Source organism: Semicossyphus pulcher, unplaced genomic scaffold, assembly GCF_022749685.1.
Source record: "Semicossyphus pulcher isolate SPU_LCO1_2020_fin unplaced genomic scaffold, fSemPul1.0.p SCAF_38, whole genome shotgun sequence".
In the NCBI taxonomy this organism is placed as follows: Eukaryota; Metazoa; Chordata; class Actinopteri; order Labriformes; family Labridae; genus Semicossyphus; species Semicossyphus pulcher.
Genome location: NW_027211713.1, coordinates 400,001 through 417,500, shown reverse-complemented (window position 1 = coordinate 417,500; position 17,500 = coordinate 400,001). Strand labels below are relative to the sequence as shown.

At 42.5% G+C, this 17,500-nt stretch overlaps 3 protein-coding genes across 3 annotated transcripts in view; all 3 read left to right on the top strand.

Moving 5' to 3' along the window:
- jph3a (junctophilin 3a) overlaps window positions 1-2,247 on the top strand; it is a 16,266-nt gene extending 14,019 nt beyond the window's left edge. The window contains exon 5 of the mRNA XM_069679255.1: window positions 615-2,247. Coding sequence (XP_069535356.1) covers window positions 615-695 — 81 coding nt within the window. The 3' untranslated portion in view covers window positions 696-2,247. The remainder of the gene's footprint in view (window positions 1-614) is intronic.
- Window positions 2,248-5,931: 3,684 nt separating this feature from the next.
- Window positions 5,932-10,612, top strand: LOC138606804 (zinc finger protein 319). The gene is made up of 2 exons (XM_069679256.1): window positions 5,932-6,047; window positions 7,386-10,612. The coding sequence occupies exon 2, from the start codon at window positions 7,528-7,530 to the stop codon at window positions 9,289-9,291; it is 1,764 nt and encodes a 587-aa protein (XP_069535357.1). The 5' UTR covers window positions 5,932-6,047; window positions 7,386-7,527; the 3' UTR covers window positions 9,292-10,612.
- A 1,077-nt stretch (window positions 10,613-11,689) lies between these two features.
- csnk2a2a (casein kinase 2, alpha prime polypeptide a) overlaps window positions 11,690-17,500 on the top strand; it is a 14,019-nt gene continuing 8,208 nt past the window's right edge. The window contains exons 1-3 of the mRNA XM_069679254.1: window positions 11,690-11,931; window positions 13,948-14,324; window positions 15,218-15,329. Of these exons, the coding sequence (XP_069535355.1) occupies window positions 14,218-14,324; window positions 15,218-15,329 (219 nt within the window). The 5' untranslated portion in view covers window positions 11,690-11,931; window positions 13,948-14,217. The remainder of the gene's footprint in view (window positions 11,932-13,947; window positions 14,325-15,217; window positions 15,330-17,500) is intronic.

Below are 17,500 nucleotides of genomic sequence, written 5' to 3'. Positions count from 1 at the left end.
ATATTCACAGAGTACACCTGTAACATTAATATCCCCTCCTCTTATACAAAGTATTACTGTGAAGCACAGAGTGAGTGAAGCTCAGTAAATACTCACTAATTACCATTTTGTTGTCTATGACACAAACTGTGGCTGCACACAGCTACAGGGTTTCCTGTGCCACCGAGCAGGGGCTCACAGTGTTACCTGGACACTCTCTCTAGATTAAAATACTGTAACAGTACATCATAAATGGACTTCAGTACAATTTCCAAAATAGCTCAATGTGTCAGAGTGTAGTTATTTAAAAAGAGAAGAGGTGAAATTAAACTACTGCAACGATCACACTTTCATTTCCGTTAGTTCTTATAGAATTAAATACAAATATACAAACTTTTATAAATGCACTTTTACACCTCAACGTGTTTTACAGTAAATAAAATATATTTGCTTCACATAAAAAAGAATAAACATAAAAACAGAACAAAAAGATGGAACATAAACTTTATGTTTACAGTTAGAAAATAAAGTCATTCGCAGACTTAAGTCTGTTTGTTTTATCTGTTTTATTTGCTGTATCTGTACTAACTTCTCCTCCTCCTCCTCCTCCTCCTTCTCCTCCTCTTGTCTTGCAGGGCTCCAGCTCTATTCTGGTGGTTATGGTCATTTTACTCAATATTGGAGTAGCCATTCTTTTCATTCACTTCTTTATTTAAGCTTATACAGGTATGATCTACATAGACTTATTGATATCTACGGTATATTATTATATTATTATTACGTACTGAGACGGACATGGAGCCCGCAGCCCGAGCGACGGACACAGCAGAGCCTTTATCGTTGCTACGTACTCGTCTTCTCACCTGTGTTCAAGCACCGATCCTTTTCCTGATGCTTATTTTGAGCTTGGCACCATAGAAGAAGAAAGTACAGCTGCAGCTTCACAGAGCGGGGTGTTTCGGGGACACGTGTGCATGGCTGTGCAGCAGCTCCTGGAGGTGGCACAGGCAGTTTACCCATTTTTCATCATTTTAGACAAGAATATTTAAACTTTGTTTCCTGGTTATCATGCTAACATGCTAACTTCTAGCATGGTACACACTCCATCCTTAACCCTTTAGCCTTTGAACCATTGTCCATTCTAGCCCCTCCCTCCAGTCTTATTGGCACTATGCGCTACATACAGAACTATGCTGCAAGAGTAGATCCATTTTAAAGGGCTCCGTCATCGACCTTTTCTTTCTCCACAAAGAACTTCACAGACGCACACAACCATTGCATGAGGCTGTGTGGGCTTTTAAAAGTGCATTTTTATCCCTTTAACATCACTGTTCTGTCCTCATTCGTACGCACGCCATCTCCTGGTCACTTCCTGTCGCCGGCGCAGATTTGGGAATCACGCCGCCATCAAATCAAATCATGAAATCAAACTTTGAACCAAATGTCAGCGACCGGCCGACACACACGCCGAGTGTGACCCTCGAGGAATTTATCGTAAAGTGAACCCACACACACACACACACACACACACACACTCGCACGCTGAAACCACACACACACATTGACCTGCTGACATACTGAGGAGGATCAGCCTTGGCCCTTTGTACAGCCTGAGACTGTTATGTTATAACCACTAATTCTACTATATATGTGTATGTGTCATTATTATTCCAGTTTGTTCCTTTCTGCAGTTTGCAAACAGAGAGAATGCAGAGTGCCTCCTATTTATTCATTTATCATTGATTTAGACCCCGCGTGGGCAGGCCGAGAGGAGACAACTAACCTGACCCTCCACCCCCACCCTCCTCACCCACCCACAGACCCCCCCCCCTGAAATGGCATGCACTGTTTTGTCTCTCTCCCCTTTTCTCCCCCTTTTGGACCATGTCAAAAAGGGAAAAATGGGGTTTCTACGGTGTCATTTCCAGACACTCTTTGGGCCGGATGAGATTTTTTTCAGCATGTTTGTTCAGCCTGCTCAATCTGGTGTCAGTTTGTGAGTTTCTCCCTCTCGTCTCTTTAATCCAGCAACACAAGGCGACATGAGACGAGGAGAGCGGTGTAAAATAAACGCTAGCTTCTAACTCTGCGTGGGTTTATGAATGATCTAAAAGAAACTCTCTGCTACTGTATGTTTTATACTTCGCACCCAGTGGCATCATCATGTTGTGACATCATTGCATGCCCGAGCATGCTCTTTCTTACTCTTTGGTTTATGAGGTTGTTTCCAAGTTAATGTGGAGAAAATAATGAAATGTTTGAAATTAATGAGTCTGCTGTCGTTATTTAAAAATCATTTGGAGGTTTACTTGTCATGAAGGTGGAGATGAAACAAACGTTCCCAAAGCTTCAAAATATGAAGCACTTGGCACTCGTCAAGGGTCAGTTTGACACCTGCAGGGCTCAAGTGAGCGTTAATAAATATACAATGTCTGGTTAGACCTTCAAAATAAAGCTTCAGTCTAATGCCTTTAAATAGACAACGTCTGTTTACAATTTCAAAATAAAGCTTGTACACAAACGTTCCACATTTTATGACAATCATCAACTTGTGTTTAATGTTGCAAAAAAGGTTATTTTTAGGAACCAAACATAATTTAGGTTTCGGAAAAACATTCTCATTTGGATCTAAATAATTACTAACATCTGTATGCTAACTCGCTAACGCTAACTAACATACGGTTTGTAGCTTAAAAGAAGTTACGTCAAGGAGACGAGTTTGTTGAAAGGGGTCACACGTGTGTTTATTGTTCACAGCAAAAAAGTGAAATCTGCATAATTCTGTGTTTCTCCAGACTGACATGTTTAAAAAGGTCGCCTCTGAAACGGGCCGTTCAGAACAGCTGCAGGTTTCCACGTAAGACCTTTCGCTGAAATCGACCAATCCTCAGGGACGTTGGAAGCATTTTCTGGATAACTGCTGCTGAAGCTGTTGCTGTCGGCCGACTGGCACGGATCTGGGAGGTGCTGGTGGCGGTGTCACCTTGTCAGCTGAGGTTTCTGTCTCTCAGAGGGAGGTTTGGAAAGTAAGTCAAAAATCCGCTTTTTGGACACTACTGAACCGCTAGCCTAATTTGCCCCCACATGCTAGCTTACCAGGTCGCATCAAAGGTTTGTGCATCAAAAATCCACCCACAATCGTCATAGCAATGGCCCTGACAACGGCACATTGATTGATTGACACACATACAAATAGTTGTTGTAATCAGATGCGTGGTGTTTTTTGATTGGGTGAGTTAATAATGAGGACAGCACATGAAAAGGGCCTATGTAAGCGCTGAAAACAAGTATATTATTATTATTATTATTTTAACTGTGATGGAAACCGGGACAATTTAGTGTTCTACAAATATTTGCTAGGACTGTCGCACCCCCCGCACCGCTACTTCCAACGTCTATGCCAATCGTCATTCACCGTCCTTCACCTCAAGCTGCCTTCTCGCACGAGCTTCTAGTCAAGTCGTTGTCGAGATTTCAGCTCATCATTCCGATCCCTCCAGGCAATTCTGGCTCGTACATGTAAGGCCGAATAACCGATCCTAGAGCAGCCATGTTTTCTACAACTTTGGAGTGACAGTGCGGTGCAGCCTCTCTATGTGGTGGTCACTCCAAATACTGTCATCCAGTCTTGGCTAAGGTCTGACCTTTGAATGGCAAGACGGTTTGTTTGTTTCAGGAGGAAGGAGAGGCTCCAAAAAGTGATTCAATTAAAATATGTGTACAAGTTTTAAAAGGAAAGTTTATTACGGATCATTAAAATCATGAACACAAACAGCACAAACAGTGAAAGACTGTAGGCTGCAGCCTTCGAAGGCTGTATCTGAAGGCCGATTGCTTCACAGAAGCGCGTCGAAGGCTGTCCCATTTCGAAGGCTCCTTCAGATGTGGCCGACAGATGTGTCCTCCGTTTCCCCAGCCGCCAAGGATCAATCGGGTGCATCCTTCACGGCCCAACGTATCCCGAGATGCATTGCGTGCTAATTTAAACGAAAAGGCAGACTTTTAAACGGCAAAGGAATAAACTTTAAAATGTAAAAGTTTTTGGTTTCAACTCAATTGAAAAGCTAGTGTTACACATGTTTAAGAAAATGAAAGGACCGTTGAAACAAATGATCTTTAAAATAATAGGTTAACTTACCCGACCTTAGTTATGCTAGCTAGTTAGTCCGTTAGTCACCTGTTGCTAGTCGACAGGAGCAGCGTTTGGTGATGCAAGGGTAGACCAGACCGTCTCATTGCCGTTCGGCTTTAACGTCTAAGCAGGCTATGAATGAAGCATCCTCCGTGGACTGCCTCCTTCGAAGGCTGCAGCCCGTGGATCGGGACACAGCTTGTGCTGTAAATGAAAGGTCAATAAAAGAGGACAAACTTTCTCTTTAAAAACAAGTTAACCTTTAGTTTCTTTTCTTCTTTAATTTGTCCCTGTTTGTGCGTCTGTCTGCAACTTTTTGTTTTTTGCTGCTGTCTTGGCCAGGTCTCCCTTGAAAATGAGATTCTTAATCTCAATGGGACTACCTGGTTAAATAAAGGTTAAATAAATAAATAAAAACATGTAAACTCTGAGTGAGTGAGTATAATCTCTTGATTCAGGAGCTCTGTGAGCAGATGGTGAGAGGGAGGAGGCAGAGACAGCTGTAACTTCCTGTTTACGTCTGATTTTAAGAAATATATCCATGAAAGATATTCATCAAGCTTCACTGATAAACATCTACAGCAGAGACTGATAAAAACAATGAAGCCTGAAGTACTTAAGATATGAACGTAAACATTCGGCTTTAAAACGTTCTTTGATGTTGATTTGCTCCATAGTTTGATACGGCTCAGAGAATAAGTCTAAATCTGTCATTAACAAAATACATCTGTGCAGCGTGTTCATCTGATGTAACACAAGTTTTATATTGATCACAGTGATAGTGATATTATAATATCTGCACATTCACACAGTCTGTGTTTTGTTGCTGTTTGTCCGTCCTGCATCCAGCAGCTGCAGCTGAGTGATGTCAGTCTGCATTATGTGAAACTTCTTCATCTCTTTCTGAGTTTGTAAAACATGCCGACCAGCTGACGGCAGACTCGCCCGTGTTTAGATTGGTCGTTTGCTCCGAACAACGCCCTTTTAATGTGAGCGCGCTCAGAGAAACGCTGGGTTGACTTATCGAGTTGATAACCAGCTTTGTGTGACAGTTGAGCACGATCTCCTCTGTCAGGTTAAGTGAAGCAGATCAGGAAAAGAGACTCTGGGTCTGTTGAACTCACTTCGTAGAACAGGCTCCTGGTCTGTAACATCACAGTGACCAGCCTATTGTTCTGTTTTCTACATCAACAGAAAATTATCCTGTTTTCACAAGAAAACCTGCTTCATTATCTCGAGATAGATAGATAGAAGTTGAAATCCTAAGAAAACAGCCGGAATATAAATCAAGGTAGTTCATAATGAGCTCCAGCGGAAAAATCCTGCTTTTACATGAATGCATGAGGAATAATAATCTAATGATAGAAAATATAATAGCACAGTTTTCTTTTTACCCGAAACACCTAAAATAGGCTTCATTTTACAGCATACTTTTACGCAAGAAGCATTTTCAATAAATATACTTTAACTGGTAACATAGTGTTTATCATATTTGATAAACGCTTCCTCCTCCACTGATGGTTAATGAAGGATTTAGTGAAAATAACGGTTACAGGTGAGACTGTGTTTAAAGTGAGCGGAACACTGCCCCCTACTGTCAAACTCAATAAATATATTCACTAATATGTCTTTCAGGCTCGTTTTGGCCTTTGTGTCTGTTTGAAAGCTCTTGATACAATCTCGGAGAGCATTTTATCTTCTGCTCGGGTGGTTTTTGGCTCCTGGGTGAACCTCCACCATGCAGCGACTGTAGCAGCAGCAGCTCCCCGGCGACAGCTCACTGCGTGGCGGCTTCCGGTGTCCGTCCGTCTGCGGGAGGATGGCGTCCGGCTTCATCCGCATCCCCTCCACCGCTGGTTCTCCGAGCCCCATATATTCCGACGGTTGTCGAGCTCAGAGTGAAGACAGCGGTGAAAACCATCGATAAGCCCCTCGAGTAAGTCATCGTGCTTTATTTTCTTTAGATCGGTGGTTTTTGCTGATGTGCGGGGCTCGGCTGCAGGAGGCGGTTTTTCCTGCAGCTCCGCGGAGGCCTGGTTCGATTTGGGGTCCGTTTGCAGTGAAGGCTCGTATCAAACGTTACACCAGTAAACGTTAATTTGGCCTTTCATCAAGCGGCATTTCAAGCGAAGATACACCAGCTCGCAGGCTGTGGGGCTTTAGTCTCTTTCAACTTGTTGTAGCTTTTATTTATGTGGCGTTAAACGCGGCAAAACTGGCGATTTAAACGTTTTCTAATGAAAGATAGCTGGTAATAATCACGAAGGAAGTCCAGTTGTTGTAGTAGTAACGTTAGCCGCAGCTAGTGGTTAGCAGTTAGCTACTAGCTATGCTTGTACCGCTACTGCAACTAGCAGGCTCACAGTCTAATGTCAGGCAGCTCGAAGCAGGAACAGAAACACGTTCATTTAATACCCCCATTATTTCCTTCTGTTAAAACATGCCGGGAAAGCACACTACATGTTATAAAGCCGTTTACATCTTAAAAAGTAGTTTAAGGTAGATTTGAACCAGACGAAGCTGATTTGCGTTTCAGGAAATAGACCGACCCTATCTCTGGTTTGGATGCTCTACCAAGCTAGCGTTGACTTGTTTAGCGGGGTTCCTTCTGGTATTTACATGTCACAATGTCACCTGCCTAATATACACCGTTATTTATATAATATACGTTAAGATATGTTTTTGGTTTTAAAGTTAAAGAAATGTGGGTCCCTATCACCTACCGTGCGGTTTCTGCTGTTTTTTTGTTTGTTTTTTACCTCGCAAACCCAAACTGAAATTATCCTTACGTTTCAGGAAATAGACTGGGCCTATTTCTGTTTTTGATGGAGCTCTAGCTAGCTTTGACTGTTTTTGTGGGTTTCATTCAAGGAAAAAGCTTCAGGTCTGTACATGACACCATGTAGTCATCATGATAACTAACAATATTTACTTAAACCTTCAGATTTGTTTCTTGTATAACAGAAGAACACGTTTTAGGCTCCCTAAGCTAACTATGTGGTTTGTCTCACTTTATTGTACCACAAACAGGAACTTTAATTTCCACCAGACACATTATGTTGACACTGAGCTGACACTGTAGCTCCCCTAGCTGAAATATAATCATAAGTAATTTGATGTTTCTGTCTCTTACATTGCTATTTAAAATGTTTGAAACCATGAAAGCTCATCAGCCCTGCTTAAACATTCACATCCTGCATTGTATTTAATATTTTCTACATATATTTGTGTATTTATAGTGATTTACTGTTTCTGTTTTTATTTTTTTCTGCAGGTTGTGTCACCCAACGTGTGTAAACACAGATAAAGCACTGAGCCATTCTGTGTGGCATTTCTTAAAACCCATCCTCCCTCTCAGTCGGCTCTGAAAGCCTTTTCCTCCGCTGAGATCTGAATCCCTGCATGAGAGTGGCAGAATGACGGAGGCGTGGCAGCAGCAGCAGCAACATGCAGTAGCTCCGCCTTCTGTTGTGCACACGCTCCCCCAGGGAGCCGACAACCCTCTGGGCTGTGCTGTGTACGGAGTGGTCCTGCAGCAGGACACCTCCCTGCAGCAGCCCCAGCACGGCCAGCAGCACTCTGTCCAGGCCCAGCAGCCCTCCCTACAGGTAGGGGGCGAGAGAGGGCACAAGTGTGGAGCCTGTGGCCATGACATCTCTCACCTGGCCAACCCTCATGAACACCAGTGCATGGTGAGCCAGGACCGCTCCTTCCAGTGCACGCAGTGTATGAAGATATTCAGCCAGGCCACCGACTTGCTGGAGCACCAGTGTGTGCAGGTGGAGCAGAAACCGTTTGTGTGCGGGGTGTGTAAGATGGGCTTCTCCCTTCTCACCTCCCTGGCTCAGCATCACAACTCCCACGGCAACGGAAACAACCCGATGAAGTGCTCCATCTGTGAGAAAACGTACCGACCAGGCTCTGGAAACGTCACCCCCACCTCGTCAGCTGCCAACCCCCAGCAGCCCTCCACTGGAGAAACGTCCAGTGGTGGTGCAGCGATCAGTGCCTCGTCTCCGCCTGCATTTGAGGCCTCTGCGCCCGACCGGCCGTACAAGTGCTCAGTGTGCCACAAGTCCTTCCGCCATCTGTCTGAGCTTACCCGGCACGAGAGAGTGCACACCGGAGAGAAGCCGTACAAATGTGACACGTGTGATAAAAGCTTTAGCCAGTCGTCACATCTGGCGCACCACCAGCGCACACACAGTTCTGAGCGGCCATATAAATGTGCCGTGTGTGAGAAGAGCTTCAAACACCGCTCTCACCTGGTGCGGCACATGTATGCTCATTCAGGCGAGCACCTGTTCAAGTGCAATTTGTGTGAGATGCACTTTAAGGAGTCATCTGAACTCCTGCACCATCAGTGCCAGCCTGAAGGTGAGCGACCTTTCCGCTGTGGTTCTTGTGGAAAGAGCTTCAAGCGCCCGTCTGACCTGCGGCAGCACGAGCGCACCCACTCTGAGGAGCGGCCTTTCCAGTGCGAGGAGTGCCAGATGAGCTTCAAGCAGCAGTACGCTCTCGTACGCCACCGACGCACTCACAAAAACCCGGCCGATCGCCCTTTCAAGTGTAACCTGTGTGATAAGGGCTTCCTCCAGCCGTCCCACCTGCTCTACCACCAGCAGGTTCACGGGATGGAGAGTCTGTTCAAGTGTGCGTCATGCCAGAAGTCTTTTAGCCAATCCGGAGAGCTGCTCCGGCACAAATGTGGTGGTGAGGTGGAGAAGCCCTACAAGTGTGACGTGTGTGGCAAAGGTTACAAAAAGAATTCAACGCTGCAGCGCCACCAGAACTCTCACTGCACAGAGAAGCCTCTGAAGTGCTCCCTGTGTGACAAGCGCTTCGTGTCGTCCTCTGAGTTTGTGCAGCACCGCTGCGACCCGACCCGCGAGAAGCCTCTGAAATGTCCTGACTGTGAAAAGCGCTTCAGGTACTCATCCGAGCTGCAGCGCCACCGGCGGGTTCACACTGGGGAGAAGCCTTTCAAGTGCGCCAACTGCGACAAGAGCTTCAAGCAGCGCGAACACCTGGCCAAGCACCAGAGCGTGCACTCCAGGGAGACCCAATTTAAGTGTGTGTGGTGCGGGGAGCGTTTTGTCGACCTCACGGCTCTGCAGGAACACACAGTTCAGCACACTGCTGAGGGCGAGAGTTTCCCTGAGGCTCCCTGCATCCCATGAACCGAACTGCTGTTCAGTCCTGAGCAGCAAACCTGACATTCACCCACAAAGCAGCGTGTGCCAGCCCCCCTCCCCCCTATGTAGAATATAAAATGCACATGAATTATGTTTAATGCTTTTTAGTACCAGTAAGACTCAGTTCATCCTCATCCTTCATTGAATAAATGGAAAAACATCCTAAATCGACAGGCACCAGGACCCTGGTCTTATTTTGGAACACATGGAGAAAACTTGAACAGGATGAAAAAGGTGTAAAATGTGAGAAGATCTTGGATTAGTTTAGTTCTGAGTGTGGGACCTCTTCTGTGGTTGCATGTGATCGTCTGTTTTGTGACTGTTGATTCTGTTATGAGGAAAGATGACGAGAACTTCCAGACAGTTGTCAGATGTGTGTGTCAGCTCCTCTGAAATCCATGTGCCTTTTTTTACTGATCGCTCACGTTGTGTTTTTGTTTTATTTTCATGTCCAGTGTAGCCGAGAACGTCCCATCCGTATACAGCGGCTGGCCTGTGCAGCAGTATCTTTTCACATACTAGATCTTAGGTAGTCTCATCTGTTTGTGCATGAATATTTATCACACTTTAATATCACTGTTGTATTATAGCTTTTGCTTTATTTAGGAAAACATCCTAAGAAGAAAAAAAGTGGATTTGTGAAAATGTATAGCCTGTGTCCTATAAAATCTGTGTTGTTGCATCTTTGTATTAAAGCAGGTGACGTCTAGGTAACTAACCCGTACCTATCATGTCATACAGACACTTGACATGTGCAATAGAACATGCACAATGTAATATTTATGACTACTGATTCATGGCATAGTCTACTCTGTTATACTATAGATTGTGTGTATACGCTTATGTAAAACTGTATAGTGCTTATGTTACCTGCTTTTGTATTCACCATGAATGAGCTTGCAGTATGTTGCAGGCGCTTTTAGTTTCAGTTCCACACAGAGTATCACAAGTTTAACCTGAGGAGAATTCAAAGCATAAAACTGCTTATTGCCACAAACTAGCTGCATTAGTTACCGAGCTATTGATCTAACAAAGTCATATTATTTTGTATTTTATTTTGAACAATTGGCCTTGTCACCTCCTCCCAGGACTCAGGCCTCCTCCTGGTCTACACAGGGCGTTCAGCTGATTAATCCGAGTAGCCTCAAAGTTATGTGTTGGTTTATGCCGAGCATAAAGTAAAAATATTTGTGTACTTTAGTTTACTGTGTGGGTTTCTATATTCTGTACAATCTTTGCAGTATATTTAAAAGAAGGTTTTTGGAGTTTAAATGGTTGGTTGGTGGTTAAAAGGTTACGGGGGGGGGGGGGGGGGGGGGGGGGGGGTTGTGCCATGGTTTTAGGTCCGGATAAGTCTGCTTCAGAGGAGAACGAGTGTAATGAAGATTTACACATATGGATATCAATATAGACTCCTGTTCATACTGTATACAGACAATTAAAATAAATCACCCTTATGAAAATATAGGTGTTCATTGTTTTCATCAAAATTTACTTATTTTCATTATTATTACTAATAATTTGTAATTGTGATCGTTTGAAAGATAATTTCCATCATTTTTCTCTATAAAATGTAATTGGATTATTTTTCACCATCTTTAACATTTAACTAACTAAACAACTATGAATTCAATAAATAATACATGGATACATGATAATGATTGAGCTTATCCATTAATTGATTATTTGTAAGCTATTAACTTATTCATTAGCTGTTTCTACATTTAGTGATGTAGGAAACGTCAAATTTATCTGATTGCAGCTTGTTAATGTGAATATTTTCTGTCCTCTGTCAGTAAACTGAATATCTTTGTCAAGAAGACATTTGAGCGATATATTCAGATTCATATTCAGAAAATAGATTATTGGACAACGCAAAAATCATAAGATGGGTATTATTATTACTTAATTAAGCCTATAGTCTCAAAAGGTTAAAAAAATAATTGATGACGTCAAATAATACTTTTGTTCTATGAAATGTCAGAAATGATTGAAAAAAAAATCACAATTTAGAAAAAAAAAAAATTTGCTTAATGAACAATGGATTTTTAAAAGAGGTTTTATGTCAGTTGACCAATAATTAGTTGACTGAATGTTTCAGGTATTTATACAATTGAGCTTACAACAGGTAAATCATTCCACCAAGAGAACAAGGCACTCTAAGCTGCTGTTAGATTATAATACAAAACATTTATATATTACAAAATAAAATAAATGCAAACAACGAACAAAATTTACTTAATTAATTCTGAATTATATTCATATCAGAAGGCTCCAGTTTTCACAGCTTTAAAGTTTGTTCTGCTTTGTTTTATCCGTTTGATTCTGAGTTGTGCTTTTTGAGGTCACTGAGCGTCTTGATTCACTTCCGGTTGATGTTTACCGCAAAACGGAAGAGACCACCCTGGCTCTGCTAACGAACCGCTGTTAGATGTCTCACCACCACCCTTCCGATAAATTTATTAAATGAACAATACTGCTAATACTACTTAAATTATTGGTATCTTTAAAGCTGGCAGTGTAACACCTGTTTACGGAGAACAACGAGCTGCTAACGAGGAGCTAACAAGCTAACGAGTTCATGTCGGGCGGACTTCCGCTGAGCTCGGATATTTCTACGACGAGGTTAGCCGGCTAACTTTAGCCCACTTATTGATTTCACATTGCAAAAACGCCGACGCTGAAATAGTCTCTATTCTACAAATGTTTCTTCTACAAAAATATACGAATTGCGATCTTATGAAATCTGTTTGTCTGCATTTAAGGTTCAAATTTTTATAATTTCATGTTTTGCTAAGTAACCCACCGTCGCTAGGTAGCTAGTTAGATTTAATTATCGTAAATGATCTTAGCGCTTCTAGATGAGTTAAATGTTTGATTAACTATGCTGTTACCAGATAGATCAGTGTTATATTTTGTGAAAAGGCTATCAAGCTGGGGGAAAGGCCCCGGAGAGTCCGTGTCGTGACGCGGTCCACAAACAGTTATGTGTCTGTAATAAAACTGGATTTGTTGTTTGTGGGAAGAATCTCTGACAGGGATGCAGAATATTGCAGAACACCGCCTTAGAGAGTCTCCGTGCTATTCTAAATCAGGTTTGACAAATTTCAGTGTCTTTTTCAGCTAGGCCTGCTCAAAGGTGGTCCAGATGGAGAAAATGCATTGTAAAACTGTTGGTCCGTTTTCACAGGGAAAAAACGATTAAGAAATGGGACAGTGGGATTTAAAACAGTAATTTGAGTCTATTTTTTAATCTAGTCCTGGTTTAGCAAGCCTTAGTTAAGTGTTTTTAAGCTTGGCCTGGTCTAAGGTGGTGCACACACAGAAAATGCTGTGAAAACACCATTTTGTCTGAAGGCAATAATAAAGAATATAGACAAGTCTGTAACTGCGGTTAAACAGAGAGTACTCTTGTTATTCTGGTCCAGCTGTACATACAAACAATGGTGTTTGTGTGTGTTGGTTTAGACGGGGAAAATAAAACAGTGAAATTACTCTTTTTCTCTTCTCAATTGGAATAATGCGCTAACTAATAATCTAGACCTTGTAAAAAATCTAAATACAGTGGTTCTTGAGCAAGGTGTGGTCTGACTGAAAACGCAGTGAAATTGCTATTCTGTCTGTTTTGGCAGAAATAAGTAAGAGTGTATAATCTGGAAGCGGATGTTAAACAGTCAGTAGAGTCTCAGGTGAAAATGTAGTCCAGGTTTAACAGGTCGGTCACAGTTGGTCTGTTGTGCTCTGGATGGTGAGTGCAGACAGTCTGCCATTTATGAAGGTTTTTACATTTCTGAAAAGAAGATTTGTAACCGTCTGTTGATTGTGTTGTTTGTGGTCCTTCTCCAGGTTTGAGCTAAAAGCTGCGATGTTTGGTCCAGATCACATCAAACATGAGAACTGAATAAATGTATCACAGATTTGAAACTTGGTTTTAAATATCGTCTTTGGATTCTCTCGTCCAAAGTAGATCCATTGTAGATGTTGAATAGCTGTGATATTGCAATTATTCTGCTTTCACTGCCTAAATAAACATATCTCAGGTGATGATGATAAAATGGCCCACAGCTTGGTTCTGAAGGGGATATAAAATGTGACAGATGTCAGCACATACCTGTCACGTACTGGCTGTTTGTTCTCTGTAGAGTTTAAAGTCTTTATCTAGTTTAGGTTTAACATTTTAGTGCAGTGGTTCTTCAGGTTGACCTGGTCTGATGGTGATCATATGGAGAGAAGGAGTGAAACCAACCTTTCTCTGTGTTAACGAACAGGAGAACAGTGTCATGAAACGTTTGAAACCCCCAGTAGAGTCTAAATGTTAAACTGGTCCAGGTTGAACAGGTCTAAGGAGAGTGGTTTCTGGGGTCAGGGTTAAAAAAAAAGCTTTAAAAGTCATTTAAAAATATTTTTTAAGCAACAAGCCAAAGTTGGTTTGTTATCTTCACAGATCTGAGGATTTCAAGCTTTTATTGTTATATATGAAACTAAGCCAAATGTCTTTGTGTTGGATGATGGTTAAACAAAACAAACAAACAAAACGTCATCTTGTATTTTTTTTATGATTCCATTTTAAAGACCAAACAGTTAATGTAGAAAACGGTAATATTAATCAGTAATAAAAGGCTCTCCCCTGTCGTCCTGCAGCTGGCGGGTCTTCATCCTATCTTGTCCGTCAACTTCCTGCTCAGGGGCTTCACACACTCGGTCATCGTTGCTCTGTCAGTCTGCTCAGCAGCTGCGTCAGACCGGCCTGACGCCTGTCACAGGACACAAGCAGCCAAAGCTCATGGTAAGAACAGCACCCGGATCTTAGAGCCGCACCTTCAGGAGAATCGCTGCGCTGCCTTCCAGTTCCGAGCCCAGAAGTGTTCAGAGGGAGGGGACGGTCCTCGACACGGAGCCGCGAAGCTAGCAATGCCCGGATCCACGCCGGCCAGCAGCAAGGCTCGGGTGTACACCGACGTCAACACACAGAAGAACAGAGAGTACTGGGACTATGACGCACATGTGCCAAACTGGAGGTACGCTCACACGTGAAACAAAACCTATAGATATTTATATTAACCGTTTAAAACCAGGTCATCAAACAGTAAGCTTATCGGAGCGTCACAATATTGTCAGTTCAAATCCAGTGTCTAACAGCTTTAAGATCTGCTGTTGCTGTGTAGGTTACTGTTTTGGAGTGTTATTTATGGGGCGGGCTAATAGATTATGCTACCCGAGGGGTTCATTGATTAGTGTACTCACAGATACCTGATACTGCGTTGAGGATGTATAGGAACCTTTCCTGATACTGCTACCCCAGTCTGAACATCTCCACACATTTTCTTAAGGAAGACAAAGAGCAAAAGAAACAGAAATCAGTGTTTGATATCAAGTAGAATAAGAGTGGCATTTCAAAGTGTCGATGCTCTTTACTGAATTTGTGTTATAAATATGGCTCTATGCCACCATGGTGCTCTGATGACGCACATCCTGTAACCTTAAACCACATTTTATCAAACAGTGTTTCAGTGACAGAAATAACGGCAAGTCTGTCGAAGTTCTACATTTATATTCTATGTATGTATTATATTTCATTTATTATATATGTGTAAATATGTGGAGGAGCTCATGTGATGAATCATCCTCCAGCTTCTCCACTGAGACCATCTTCTGTTTTGTATTGTTGTGATTGAAATACCTGAAGCTGTTTGTCTCTGTGAACCTCGCTCTGACTGTTGTTTTCACTCTTGATTAATCTTTAGATTTTTATTACGATCAATGTTATTTAGTCTATAAGATGTCTGCAAATCTTTGAAATGTCAGTTAAATTGTCAAGGCGATGATTTCAAATGTCTGAAAACTGTCTGAGCAGTTGTCTTGTGAGGTTGTGATCACTGTGTCTGATGTTGATTTGTGTGTGTGTTTTCAGCAATCAGGACAACTATCAGCTGGTGCGTAAACTGGGCAGAGGGAAGTACAGTGAAGTGTTTGAGGCCATAAATGTGACCAACAATGAGAAAGTGGTGGTGAAGATCCTCAAGGTGAGGCTCACTCTGAATTCCGTTACCTTCTTCTCTCCACCTGATGGAGCTCTCTTTTGTCTGTTGGTGTCGTCTCCTCCTGTCACTCATGCAGATGTTTCAGTGGTGACTGAGCTCTACTTTGACTTCCTCTTAAAGAACATTCAGCTTTATATCCAAACTGTTGTTTTGCACCAAAATGATCCCAACACGTCCCCCTGCACGATTATTTTGATCAATATTGAGATCACGGTTATTAATCACCATTATTTATTAATTCCAGGGACATTTTTCATTGTACTCTGACAACACTTTCAGCTCCACTTTGTGCTGCATTCAGGCTCACGTACAAATTTAGCATCAAACTAAAATCAGGTTCTTTACCTGAATGTGGTGCATCATGGGAAATGTCAGTGTGTCTGTGGGAGCTGGATGGATCGGGTGTCTCTGTGCAGCGTCTCTGTTCTGGATGTCTGACGTGACGCTGGAGGACGGGGAGCAGCTCGTTCTTCCTCTCGGCCTTCACACACTCATCATGCTGCACTTTGTTCTTTCAGCTGCTTGAACAAGTTAGTCGTGTTGCTTTGCGGCGCAGACGCAGGGGTCATGACCTCTCTGCTGATTATTGTTTCTTCTGAACATCACTTAAACCTGAAACACCTCCAAACAAGCGCTGACGAGCCGCTTCAGGGGACCAGCTCTGCGTCTTCTGTTCCAGACGTTTGACTTTAGTTTCTCCGTCTCTGTTGTTTACTCTTCACTCTAAACTGCTGCTGAGAGGTCGGCGCTCAACACATGACATGCCAGCTCCCCAAAAGTGAAGCCCAAACCTCTCCATCGCCCCCTGGGGGAGGGGCTGTTAGTTTAAGGATCACTTGATTTGATGTGCAGCAGAGTTTTCTAAAGACGCCGTCAGCCATGTTTATTTAATCGTGGGAAGACAAACTCATGATCAGGATTAATATTAGATTGATTTTGCAGCCTAACTGTCGAGTACGTTTATCCATGCAAGGAATTTGTCTTTGTGTTTGGTGCATTACAGTAAACTCAAAAATCTAATAGAAATGTGAAACAAAGCTGTATTCTATAAATATGTCCAAATATCTATTTGGTATATGAAAGAGCAGGATACATTGTTTAGTGCAGAATGTCTCTAAGAGAGTGTGCAACGTTTACTGTATGCAATACAATGAACAGGTAATAATCCTGATGATGTGTGTGAGTGTAGCACACACAGATGTCAGATGACTCTATTTATCATCTTTAAGATTTTACTTTTAGCGAACTCTCTGGAAGGTTTGTTAATGAAGCGATTAGATCAAATGGTATTTGTTTTTGTGATGTGATGACGTGTCAATAGATGGAACTGTTCAATGGGTCTGATGTCATCTTTAATGATCGCAGGACTCCGGATTAAATCAAATCTAAATCCCATCGTGGCAAACTTTGTGATATCAGCACATTTCTTCATCGTGCTCCAAAGACTTATTGTGTGATGAGTGTTGAAGTTAGTAAGAACAGAACAGAGTTAAACCAGTCGGACATGGTTCTTCTGATTGACCTGTGTATTTCACAGGCTCAGGTGAGGCTCCACATCTCTCTTTTGAAACATCTGCAGGTCAGATGTTGGTGAATGTCAAAGTACAATAGCTCTTAAAGTGTTTAAAGATAAGAGAGGACTTCCCTATCTGAGCAGCAGTCGGGCTTGTTTAAAGTGAGACATGATGGATTTAATAAGTCTGCTGAAATCAGCTGACCACTTTATAACGCCCTACAGCAGCAGCAACCACAAACATCAGTGTTTTTTACCAGGTTGTCTCTACATCAAGGTGTGGCCAGCTGCTTGTGGATCAGGGTGCAGTGAATCTTAGGGTCGAGGGTTCAATCCCCAGCATCTCTTCAGCATGTCAGAGTGTTATTAAGCAAGACAGTGAGGTCGAAAGTGTTCCGCTAAAGTAGTGCCTGCTCTCCGGATAAGCATTTACCATAGTGCTAGCTTAAATTACTGCAGTCTAATGCAGCAGGGCTATAATATGATCCTACATTCATGGAGGTTATCATTCACTTATTAGTCATTTTAAAGGCTGCAGCTTTTGTCTTTTGTTCTTCTGTCCACAAAGACCAGGGTGACCATATTTTCAGACCTCCAAATAGGGACACTTTAGTAAGAGCCGTTAATTAAAGTCAGTCAC

Excerpts from the sequence above, each read along its gene's own strand:
- LOC138606804 (XM_069679256.1), top strand. The coding sequence starts at position 7,528 with ATGACGGAGGCGTGGCAGCAGCAGCAGCAACATGCAGTAGCTCCGCCT.